This window comes from Candoia aspera, chromosome 1 (genome assembly GCF_035149785.1).
Source record: "Candoia aspera isolate rCanAsp1 chromosome 1, rCanAsp1.hap2, whole genome shotgun sequence".
In the NCBI taxonomy this organism is placed as follows: Eukaryota; Metazoa; Chordata; class Lepidosauria; order Squamata; family Boidae; genus Candoia; species Candoia aspera.
Window position 1 is genome coordinate 314,415,482 of NC_086153.1, and position 12,593 is coordinate 314,428,074.

Consider the following 12,593-nt stretch of genomic DNA (forward strand, 5'->3'; position numbering starts at 1 on the left):
AATCTGGCTTGTTGATTGGTTACAGTTCTCCACTAAATATTCCAAGTATGTTAGGGGGAAAAAGAAGAAAAAAGTAGTTACAATTATCTAGTTGCTGCTGCTTCTGATTATTTTATTCAGACTGCCTGAACTGAAAAGGATTATTTGCAAAAGAAATTAATAAAAACTGAACACATATTTTTCAAACATTTTGGTCCCTCTGGTCAGAACAATTTAATTAGAATTCAAGATCTATGTCTGTATTAACAGAAACCTCATAAAATTCTGTATAAGGTTCATGGCAGTGAAATAGGCGATTTGGGGGGTAAATCTTGATTTTGCAGTTGTATATCAAATTTGGCTTTTATACATTAAGTATGTTTATAAAGGTAGAGGCATTCAAAGTCAATTATAATTTTTTAGATCTAGTAAGATTTGGGCTTATGTAATGATGCCAGAATAAATTATTTAAGTATTTTTTTCAGAAATTATGTTGCAGCAAAGTTATATGAGGTACAGGAAAAGGAAGATGTTTAATTATTCTTGTTGTTTTTTTTACTGGTGCAGTAAACACTGTGCAGTAAGAGATCTGACCTCTCTTGTGAGCTCTTATTTTAGTAAGAAGCCATCTTACTAAACTTATTGACAAGGCAAATATTCTATTCTGATAGAGTCCAGGAGTTCCTCTCCTTGAATCAATTGTGGCCAGAAGAAGCTAATGTATTTAAACAGAATAATTCCAGAGTTTACTAGAACTTATACAGTATGCTATCTAATCAAAACTTTCTATCTGGAAGATATTTTAATAGATCAACTAGGCTAAATATTATTTGAATAGGACTTCCACTGATAATTGGGAATCTTTGTTTAAATATAGTAAAGATTTGTAGATATGAAATACATAGTGAAGGAATAATTCCATATTCTCCATTTAATCATCCATAAATTGCACTGAGAAGCTTCTTTAGGCAACTGCAGAAATCAATTAATAGCATTTAGGCAAAACATCTCCCAAAATATGATGTTAGAGAAGGTGTATAACAAATTTAAGTATAGGCACAATACTTGACAATGATTTGGGAGTAAATGAAGCTTAGTCAGTAAGACAGATTGCCTCTGTTCATCCCATGAGATCCAGCAGGGTGGGGATATTTCAGGTCCCACCAGTGATACAATGTCATCTAGCAGGATCTAGGAACTATGCCTTCTATGTTGCAACACTTGCCCTGTGGAATTGCATCCCCCCGAGATTTGGATGACCCCAACCCTGTTGGCCTTCCAAAAGACTTTGAAAACCTGTTTTTCCCCCCAGGCATTGAGCCTGTGTTGGATGAGCTCATCCTGAAATGACTTTGCATTGGAATTGGTTGGGATTTGGCCCTAGTTAACCTGTATTGTAAAGTTTTTAATGTTTTGTTTTTATGTTTTTAACCATATGTAAGCTGCCTAGAGTTGCTATTTGCAAGTTGGGCAGCTATATACATCATTTAAATAAATAGTAAACTATGGGTGCCTAAGTCTTACCTTTTTTCCCTAAGATAGGAGACATGAAGACTTAATGCAGTGCATCTTCATCTTTTGGGGGATTTATTTATTTATTTAGAAATCTAGAAAACCAAATTGTGTTTTTCCTATGTAGAGACTGCAATGGAAGTTACCGATATTCACATTTAGTGTACAGGCAGAATATAAATATATTTTTCATAAGTTAAAAGGAAACAGCAACAGCAACAAAAAAAGTAGCAGCTTGGTCACCCTGAAAGGTAAAAATTAGAACCAACTAAATCTCCCCAGGGAAAAAAATTCCCTAGCCATGCCAGTAAGTTGCATCCCACCATTAATAATCTACCCTGACTTTAAAAGACTGCAGCTAGTTCAAATGAATCTCAAAGTTATTATTATTACAGCCTGAGCATTGTCATAGCACCTTAGTGCTATGTTGAAAGCACTTAAATATAACTGCTGACATTCAAGAATTTCCTTTCTAGAAAGATAGCCTACCTGGCTTCAAAGATTATTCAGTTCAAAATTATTTTGTCAGATGCTTGTTACATATCTGTTTATACTCCTAACAGGAATTCTTTTATAAAGTCTGTTGTTTTGGTGTTATACCTGTTGTTCTGTTTTTGTAGTCTAAATGGAAGTTCCAATTATTGTTTGCTACCATTCTTTCACCAAGAACACAATCCAGATCACGTACACAAGACAGGGTAATACAGTAAATAAGCAGGATGATATGATGGCAGGAATAGATTGAGGATTTTTAATGCGATAGCTCCACTCTATACAGAAAAGCAGCAAGAAATACTGTTTTACATTTCTTCATAATCATGGCTGATTTTCCTTATTCCTTTCACACCTTCCAAATTTACAATATAGTAACAAAAATGCTGAGGCAAATGAGGAGCAAAAATAATTCTTAACATTCGCAGCTCACTTCTACTATATGATGTCTCTCTAGCAGTCTGTGCTTGGTGTACAGTGCGACACACCATCAATCTCATCAACAACTGATTAGACCAAGTTATTCCAAGTGCTGGAATAACAGTCCTGGCTGGGCAGCTGAAACACAAAGCCTGCAATTACAAAACATTCTACACAATTAACTAACTAGAGTTTGAGCTAGGGGAAAGTAAGCTTGTTTTTTTAGATCGGCTTCTTTGGGTTAGGCTCACGGAAACCCTGCAGCAGTTTTTACCAACCTGGATTTGCAATAAAGGAAATCTTATTAAACACACAGGAAATAAATAATACTCATATTTAACTATTGCATTTGAATGCAATTGTTAATTTTGTTGTTGTTTCAGAACTGCAGTCCCCAGCCCAAAATTTACATAATCTTGGGGCAGATGAATTAATGGTATGATTTGATCTAAGGCAATTTATTTGAACTCTTTAAAGACAAAAGGTAGACCTCACTTAACAACCGCAATTGGGACCAGAATTTTGGTCACTAAGCAATGCAGCAGGGCATTATCTAGATCTTCTGTCTTGCTTAGTAAACTACAGCATACCTTCCCCTGCTCCAATAGTAATATCTTACTTGTTACCCCTTCCTTATATGCTTATTCAAATGTTCTTAATGGACTCTCATGTTGAAACTCTCCTCCATTTCTCCTCCCCTTTTGTCTGGCTGGCTGTCCTTTTGATTAAAGTGGACCCATCAATCCTTCCATTCTACTTAATGAGTTTTGTCTCACCAGGTTTCAAAATGCTTTGCCTTTTTGAAGGAAATATGTCAAATATTCTGGGTGCACGTTATTTAAAGTCAAAAGCAAAACTTTGAACCAGGGTTGGTAGTTAACTGGCAGGCAGCGCAGTTACCGCAGTAGAAGAGTACTGAGTATATGGCCAGGTGCCCTGGGCAGCTATTTTGCTGCTACATTCTATACTACATGCATTGTCCAGACTAGGTTGGTGTAAATAAAGATCCTCTCGTGCAGTAAACACAGAGCTGGCAGTGTTTTGGCTGCAGGCTGCTTGGAGGAGGAGGATTAACAACATAGCTTTCACTTTTTTTTTAAATAATAGGAGAATGGTTGATACCCCTTGTGTACGTGTCTGTCTAAATCTCTCTCTCACTGGATGTATGGGTGCTGAATTTCCTTTTCCACTCACCTTTGAGTATTCCAAACAGCATCTTCCCTCTCATCCACTGCATCAGTTACCTAGATTATAAAAAAGAAACCAAGAAAAAAATGTACATTATATGGTTTGTTAGAATGTACTGTTAGGAAAAATAATTTCACTTCAAGTAAAGCACTTTCGATAGACCACATATTTTTGTCATTATCATCAAATGAAAACATAGACTATCTTCTAATTACATTTATAAGTAAAATGGCTCAAGGAAGGGAGGGCACATTACAGCAAGTCACCCACAGAAGGATATAATTTCATGCAGAAGAATTCTCTCCCCACAGCCTGATGCTTCTTTTGGTAGCAGAGATAAGGTCCCCTTCCCTTCCCAGCAAAACAGAGGCTTTTGCTAAAAGCAAGTGGGTAGATACCATGAAAGCTCTGTAGTATGGGTACTCTCTAACCCAGGGTTTCTCAACCATGGCAGCTTGAAGATGTGTGGACTTCAATTCCCAGAATTCTGGGAGTTGAAGTCCACACATCTTCAAGCTGCCAAGGTTGAGAAACACTGCTCTAGCTACTCCAATGACATTTACGAAAAAGACAAAAAAAAGCCCAGCCACAATTTAATTCAATTTTTTGTACTCTCTTCCCCAAAATAATCATATAGGCATTAATTCTACATACGAAAGAATGAGAGAGTATCTGTCAGCAGATCATGCATACATAGCTGTGGCCCTGACTCAAAGAGAATACGGTGTTTGGTTGAGCTAAGAATTCTACTAAAAATACTACAATATAGAGGCAAGCATGAAGACTGTTCAACTACCTTAGGTGGCTTTAATGTAGACCTTTCAGATCTGGGATGCAAAAATCTGAGCAACTCTTTGCTATCATCTAATTGTTGCATAGGTCTGATATTGTAGCCCTACCTTAACGCCTACTCTAAGAGATGTGCAAATCTGTCACTTTACAAGCATCCAAATAACACATGAGGAAATCACTATGTTGGCTATCATCCCATAAAGGATGATGTTCCAACTGGAGATTCCAATTGCTTCCATTCTAAAGCATGATCTGATGCTATCCTATGATGGTGGTATGACTTGATGCTATACAATGAAGTATATGCACTCCCACTCTGGATGCACAGTAAGAGTTAATTAGCCAACCCTAATTCTGGTGATCCACAGGAACAACAGCTTTTACCTGCAAATATTCCATTTTCAATTGTGACTTCCATTTAAGTGTTTAAATCAAGGTCCATTCAAATGTTAAAACTCCGCTAGATGCACATCTCTCTCCTGAAATTAATGGGCATGTTGCTTAGGCTAAGTAAACTCTATCTTACCTGATTAATGCATATTATGGGAGTCTGGAACCTGCAGCTTAATCTGTGAAGTTTTGCCCCAAATCTCTTTAAATATTTGGCTTTTAGGAGAGAATCCATAGCACTGAATTCACATCTGAATAAGGCAGCAATGGAGTCAATGACAACTAGCCGCACCATACCTCTTGAGAGCAGTAAGCTAAGTCTCTTAGTAATACACTCATGGAAAGTGTCCTGTAATAAGAAGAAAATTTGAAATTACACCAGGATGTCTGTCAAGAACAACACAGTTGTAAAAAATCTGTGCTCCACTGGATCAACAGTAATTTCTGCAATAGCTAGAGTAATCCTGATTCCAAGCTTTTGCATTTGTTTGCAATGCCAGCAGAACAGCGTATTATATATCGATCAGGCAGAGCCTTACTGACTCAGGAAGCTGAGTGAGAGTTTAACTGCAATGTTGCAAACCTATGCATGTTATCTTGAGACTAAATCCCAATTAACCCCTTTGAATGTGTAATAGGATTAGATTAAGATTTTTACATGTACGGCTCTTCATTCTAAGGAAATCTCATTCTAGAATATAGCAGATACCCTTTTTCTATGCTTGGAAATATGATAGTTTTCTCTTGATGGCAAGATGTGTAAGATGGGTTGTGCAGAAAACCAAAAACAGGCTTCTTTACAAGATCTTTATAATTCAGTTGACGTATTGCCAAAAATGTAAGCATATAACACTGCTGTAGCTTCTGCCAGCATAGTTTCTGCCAGCATAGTTTCACGGCTCTGAGAACAAAAAACGTACCTTTCCATTAAAAAATAGAGGGAAAAAATGAAAAGCTTCATTTTTCAGAAGTTCTGTACTACTTTTTGCAGTACTGGAGCTCAAACATGACGTGTTGAATGTCTTCTATAAGTTTGGGTCTTTTTAATGAGACTATTCTTTATGTTTTGCACAGTTTAACTAATGGATGTTCTATGTGTGTTGTTTGCAACCTTTTGGTTCCATAACATTGAGAATATAGGGGGAAAGGCTAATTTTATATATTTTGCATAAATAAACAATCTTTTCTGTAGAGATTTGCTGAGAGATGTTATCTATGGAAACAGTATTATCAGAAAACTGAGCTTAAGTGTCATTTTGGTTTACAAGCTGCCTTTTCTGCATTTGTGGAGTCTTTGGTGCTCTCTGAGCCTTGTTGTTTTCTTGAAGATGTTTCATTGCCAGACTAGGCAACATCTTCAGTGCGAAGAGGGAGTGGGCCTTGCTCTGTTTATATACAATGGTTTGTCCAGCTTGTATTGGTGGGGGTGTTGTTCTCTCCTTGGGAGTTCTTTGATTGGGCTGTTTGCTGCTTGGTTGATTAACCAAGTTAATACTTAATAGTTCCTTGATTAGGGTATATTGTGCTGCTTGATTGTTCATCTGGTGTTAATCCTAGTGTTAATCTTTGCATATCTGGGTGTTGATTGCTGGTGGGGAGGTGTTCTGGTCTTCTGGCTTTTCTATTGTCTCTTCTGAATGGTATGTAAATGTTGTTTACCTCTATGTGTCTGTTGATGGCTGCTTTGTCTGACTGCCAAGCTTCCAGTAATTCTCTGGCATTTTTGGATTTGGCTTGGTTTAGGATGCTCACAGTTTCCCAGTTGAAAGTATGGCTAAGTCTGTCTATTTGTTGTGAAATTAAGGAGTTTTCATCATGTCTTCTGACTGCTAGTTGGTGTTCGTGGATGCGCTCTACTAGTCTTCTGCCTGTCTCTCCTACATAGTGGCTGTTACAGTCCTTACACTGTATGTCATAAGTAACTCCTGTTTTTTCTTCTTGGGCTATTGGGTCTTTTGGGTTACTTAAGATATTTTGAAGAGTTTTAGTTGGTTTATGAGCTACGGTGATGCCATGCGGTTGTAACAGCCTGTTGGTGGTTTCTGAGATGTTTCTGATGTATGGCAGTGTTATCCTTTTCATAGCTTCTGTTGGTTGGGTTGTAGTGGGTTGAGTGGTAAGGCACTTTTTGATAAAGTTGAGGGGGTATCCATTTTGCTGGAAGATGCTGTATAGGTGATCTGTTTCCTTTTTCTGGTGTTCTGGGTTGCTGCAGTGTGTTAGTGCTCGTCTGAATAATGTTCTTACACAGCTCCTCTTGTGGGAGGTTGGGCTGTTGCTTTGGTAATGGAGCACTTGGTTGGTGTGGGTAGCTTTCCAGTAGACTTGTGTTTCTAACTTGCCATCATTTCCTCTGCTGATGAGGTTGTCCAAGAAGGGTGTTGTTGTTTTCTTCTTCCCTTGTGAATTTTATTCCATTGGAGATGTTGTTGATGGTTTCATGTGTTTCCTCCAGTTGTTCCTTTTTTATTATGACGAATGTGTCATCTATGTACCGGATCCATACTTTGGGTTGTATGCGTGGGAGTGCTATCCTTTCCAGACGCTGCATCACAATCTCTGCAATGAGTCCTGAAATAGGTGATCTCATTTTTCTGCATCTGAATGCAGCATCACAACTCCTTTTCAGCTGCATAGACTGGATTTAACATTTTGAAGCACTGACACCCAGACAAACCACTCACCAAGTCTGCTGCATGTTCAACAAATATTCCATTTCCAAATTTTATCTTTTGCATCACCTCAGATGGAACATCACTCCTCAGTTTGGGCAGCTGCTCAATCAATTGCTGCAGGCGTTTATTAGGGAAAACATCTTCTGTGCAAATGTAAACTGCACCTGTAATGAAGGCCAAGCCATCTGAAATTACTGGCTTCTCTTTGTGGCAGTCAGTCTGAAAAATTTAGCTACAAGATTGGACACCTGCAGGTTTTTCAATATATATACTTGTCCTGGGAAGAGATAATAATTTCCTTTTTATTTTTAAAATTAATTTATATGGCCACCCATCTCATAACTGCAACTCTGTGTGCCGTGACCAGGGGAGCCTTTGCCCGACTTCATGTTGTGCACCACCTTCCTGGATCAGGAAGCCCTCTGGTCAGTCACTCATGCCCTGGTGATCTCCCATAGAGACTGTTGCAATGGGCTCTAAACAGGGCTACCCTTGAACAGCATCCGGAAGCTACAGCTGCTCCAGAATGTGGCCACGTGAGCAGTTTTAGGAGCCCCAAAGACGGCTCATATAACACCTTTGCTGCGAGAGCTGCATTGGGTACCAGTTTGCTTCCAGGTCCAATTCAAGGTGTTGGTTATCACCTTTAAAGCCCTACATGGCATGGGGCCAGGTTACCTGAGGGACCGCCTCACTCCCATTACATTGACCCGTCCCACTCGGTCAGGCAGAGAGAGCATGCTACAGACCCTGTCCATGAGATTGTTGATAGGCAGGGTCCAGGAAGAGGGCCTTCTCTGCCGTGGCCCCCACCCTGTGGAATAAGTTATCCCCATAAGTGAGGCAGGCCCCCACTCTCCCAGCCTTCTGAAAGGGAGTGAAAACCTGGCTTTGCCACCTTGCTTGGGGTGGGAGGGGGGATAGTCAATTATGGGGGTGGTTGGCACCTTGATGAGGCCCTGAGAAATTTTATTGAGACTGTTGTTTCTCCATCTTATATTTTATATTTATATGTTTATAATGAATCTGTTTTTATGATATTTTAATCTTTTATTATCTTAATTTGATTGTAAACCGCCCAGAGTCGCTTGCTGAGATGGGTGGTGAAGAAATGTGATAAATAAATAAAATAAATTTCATCTTTTGACAAAAAAAAAATGGGCTGAAAATTAGGATCAGGCAGCCCTTGAAGAAAAACTCCTCTAGAACAGATGGTTCTATGCTGAAGGGACAAAAGTCTGATGTGCATAAAGCAAATTCCTACACTGAAAAGTCTGATTTTATTTCAGTAGCTGTTGTTGAAAGTAATGGCCCCTACATTTTTTGAAGGAATTAAATGCAGGTTCTCATACATGTCCTTTGGAGCAAAAAAAAGGGAAAATGCACCAAATCCTTTAAATTCTTTAAAAACCAAGCTCCTAGTCCTTATGGATGCATATAAGCTTGGAAGTATGTGAAAAATGCCTATTGAAATCTTCATAAGAATGGAAGAAGATTTTTAATGTTTGGAGTTTGAACTTTAGCAACAATATAATCATAATAATATAATGCACAAATATGTAACAGTGCAGTTGGTGAAAAATTATGCTCAGAATCACTAAAAGAGATTAAAAGAGTATATTTCTTACCAGATTCTAGTCCACCATATTTGTATGGATACTGCACAGAAAGGCACAGCTGCAAACCAATCTGGGTCTTTCCAGCGGAGCTTTCACCAGCAATTTCAGTAATTCCCAGAAGGGGAATCCCACCTCGGAGCAAGCCATCTAGAACTGGGCAGCCCAGACTCAGCTTTTGGCCTTGGGAAGTGTGGTGCGCTTTGTTTTGAAACAGCTGGAGGGCTAAAACAACAATTCAACAGCATGTTTGTTTAATATACCTGTATGCCACTTTCAGTGTAATTATCCTGAAGTGGGTCACAAAAAGACACAGACACTCTTAATCAGCTTGTTCAGAAATCCTCTGCAAGCATTCCATTAAGACCTCCAGCAAAAGCACAATGTTCTCTTTCTGGCAGCAGGAAAAGAATACAAGGCGGGGAGGGACAGAGAACAAGAAAAAAGAGGTTATCAGAATTGAGAGAGAAGAAGAAAGGTACCTTCTTACCACTTCATGATATAAAACACACCAAATTGTACAGCAAGTTAAATGGCTTGATTAGATTCTTAACTAAGTCTGGTATTCTAACAATGTTTTAAAGTGATTATTTAGAAAAAAGCTAGTTGAAGATTTACCTGTAAGAACAGAGTTTTTTCTCAAAGCACTAGAAATTGTTCTTAGTAGATACTGTATATCTGTCCTGGATAGCTTTGTTAACCTTTGCAGATCTGATCCCGAAAGATGGAAAATGTCTTTAATTGATGTTATATTTGCTGAAATGAGAAAATTGATGAACTGTAACCAGCACAGATTTGTTTATTTGAAAAGTAGGAGGATTATAGGCCATAGACATGTTATCACTTCATTCTTTTGCTCTGGAACCCTGTGTCATATACCCCAGTATGCCCCATTCAGCTCAACGCAACTCACTTTTAAGTAGACAAGAACAGCACGGCACCATCAATTACTATCCAGAGGCAAGACTGCTGTTTTTATGCAGGTACCTTTTTCTAAAGCAAAACTGTGAAACTGCAATTCTTCACTATTGCTGAACTATTCACAGCATCCCTTACCATTGGCTATACTTTATGAGGTTCCTGGGAACTGTAGTTTAGCCACAAGTGCAAGGCTAAAAGTTTCCCATCAGCTATAGACACACTCACATGTTTATTCAGAAGTGAGTCCGACAGGGCTTGTTCTTAAAAATCGCAGATTGCAACCTTAGTTCCTTTTCAGATCTAGATATACCTAACCTTGTCAAAATTGGCAGATTTAGTTGCAAAGTCCATTACCTAAGTGTCCATTTACCCACTTGCAACAGCAGTCTATTCAATCCCCCAATCAAATGCAGCAAGACAAAGTTTTCTTGTAGTTTATATATAAAAATGATACAGGGATGGCATACAGTGTGAAAACAAGGATTCATATACAGTTTTGTTACCTTTTTTAATAGCTGCAATCACTCTAGGGTTCATGTCAAACTTATCCCAGTCCATTTCTTCACAAACGCAGAGCCACACAATATTAAATAACATAGAGGAAGAAAAGTGAATAAGGTACAGCTTTGGAAAAATGCCAACAGAAAGACTGGAAGTAGTTTTTCTCATCAGCCTGACTTCTTGATCTCAGCATTATTTTTCTGATTTTCTTTAATGCTATCATCGTACGTTACCAGCGTTATATACTGATTTGCAATTGCTTTGTTCTTTGTGCTAACTATTCGTAAGACGAAGTACATGAGACCCACTCAAAGCATTGGCAAATAGGTTTGTTTTGGTTACTTTCAGGTTATGTAGCATGTCAAAAAAATATCAGAATGGAGGGGTGAAGAATGGTTCACGTGTAAGCTGGATGAGACAATAGTACTTAGGTGGAAAAGTATAAGGAGGCAAGAGATTGGCCAAGACATGTTGAATGTAGTGAAAGTGGATGTAAGTGCAGTACTTCACAATCATCACACAGAATAAGGTACCATGAGGGAGGGGCTTCCCTCCTCTATTCTTCTGGTACTGAAACTTAGCCTAGCCAGCTAGACATTGAGTAGGATACCATGTGTGGGAGAATATGAAGGAAGCTTTTATTTCTGAAAGTGAACAATAAAAGATTCTAAACCTATGACAGTTGAATGAAAAATAATGCTTCCACTTCCATAACTTTAGCTTAAGTAAGGATATTTTTAATAAAAGGAAAATTATTGAAATGAACTTTTTTAACCTGTATTTTCTGCTCCACATAATCTCTATTTGCTAAACATTTCTTCCAATGATGGACAATCTTCTTAAAGCCATCATGAAAGAACTCAACACTTTGCCTCCACAACCAGGCCTTGACAGTCCTTTCCACCTCCTCATTTGAGTCAGACAGATGTCCACAAAGCTTATTCCTTCAATTTTGGTAAAAGGTTGCAGTCACATGGCACCCAATTTGGACTGTATGATAGATGAGGTAAAATAGTGAGATCCAATTTCACAATTGCCACTTGGGTAGCTCATGAAGTATGAGACCTAGCATTGTCATGTTGCAGTAAAATGTCCTTCTGGTGCTTCCGAACTCTGCTTAATAGTTCTTTCAAAGTTTTGAGTGTTGCAATATACCACTCTGAGTTGATAGTGGTGGGAGGTTCTAGGAAATCCATGTGAAAGTTATCTGCATCCCCCCAAAAGTAACCATGCATGAGTTTTCCTGCTGAAGCCTAAGTTTTGGGGGAAAAAATCACAAATGAAGCTTTCTAACGATATTCCATGGACTGATGCTTTGTTTCTGGGTCATAACAATGATCCAATGTTTTGTTGGCTATCACTACACTGTGAAGAAATTCCTTACCTTCATTCTTGTAGCATGACATCAACTGCTGCCAATTTTTCAATTCCTGAAGCTTTCTCTTTCTTGCCAGCATGCAAGGAACTCATCTTGCACAAACCTTCCAATATTGAAGAACATCAATACTGTAATGTGACCCACATGTTCCTGTGAAATCCCAAGCTTCACAGCAATTTTTGTTTGAGTGATCCACCAATTGCTCTTAATCAGTTCATCAACCTTTCTCATGTGAACCTTGTTGGCTGCTATCACAAGTTGTCCATTTTTTTCTTGATTAAACTAATCAGCTTTTCCTGGTTCACCATTTTTATACTTTTTGGCCCAGCAACACACAGTACTCTCGTCACAATCACCACCATAAACAAACTGAATTTCAATTGGAGGGGCTCCTTTACCTGTCAAAAATTCAATCACAGCATATTGCTTAAAGGGCACTAATGAGAACTCATTGCAGGCTTCCATTTCATGAGTGACAGCAACACAATTTTTTCTCACAGCAACTTCCCACCAACTGAAGTGAAAGAACAGATGCTAAAAACACATCAGAGTTCCTAGCGCATCAGTACTGTCATGTCCTGGAGACTTATAACACTGGAGGCATTACTTTTCATTCAACCCATGTACATTTGTTTCTACACATCCTGAGTGTCTGGGTAAATAAGAATAGCAAGCATGGGAGGTGTTAAAAAGACCCTCTTTATGATCCTTCTTGTGATGCTACACTCT

General features: G+C 38.5%; 1 protein-coding gene across 1 annotated transcript; it reads right to left on the reverse strand.

Moving 5' to 3' along the window:
* Positions 1 to 2,228: 2,228 nt before the first annotated feature.
* XRCC3 (X-ray repair cross complementing 3) lies at positions 2,229 to 11,139 on the reverse strand. Its single transcript, XM_063293843.1, has 7 exons — positions 10,489 to 11,139; positions 9,683 to 9,820; positions 9,077 to 9,289; positions 7,458 to 7,612; positions 4,910 to 5,122; positions 3,598 to 3,647; positions 2,229 to 2,541 (listed from the first exon to the last, which is right to left on the reverse strand). Exons 1-7 carry the CDS (start codon positions 10,652 to 10,654, stop codon positions 2,292 to 2,294), a joined length of 1,185 nt encoding a protein of 394 aa, XP_063149913.1. The 5' UTR covers positions 10,655 to 11,139; the 3' UTR covers positions 2,229 to 2,291.
* Positions 11,140 to 12,593: the final 1,454 nt, after the last annotated feature.

Excerpts from the sequence above, each read along its gene's own strand:
- XRCC3 (XM_063293843.1), bottom strand. The coding sequence starts at position 10,654 with ATGAGAAAAACTACTTCCAGTCTTTCTGTTGGCATTTTTCCAAAGCTG. Across the intron at positions 5,123-7,457 it reads TTGAACATGCAGCAGACTTG|GACACTTTCCATGAGTGTAT; the intron begins GTGAGTGGTTTG and ends TTCTTATTACAG. Across the intron at positions 3,648-4,909 it reads CCATAATATGCATTAATCAG|GTAACTGATGCAGTGGATGA; the intron begins GTAAGATAGAGT and ends TTTATAATCTAG.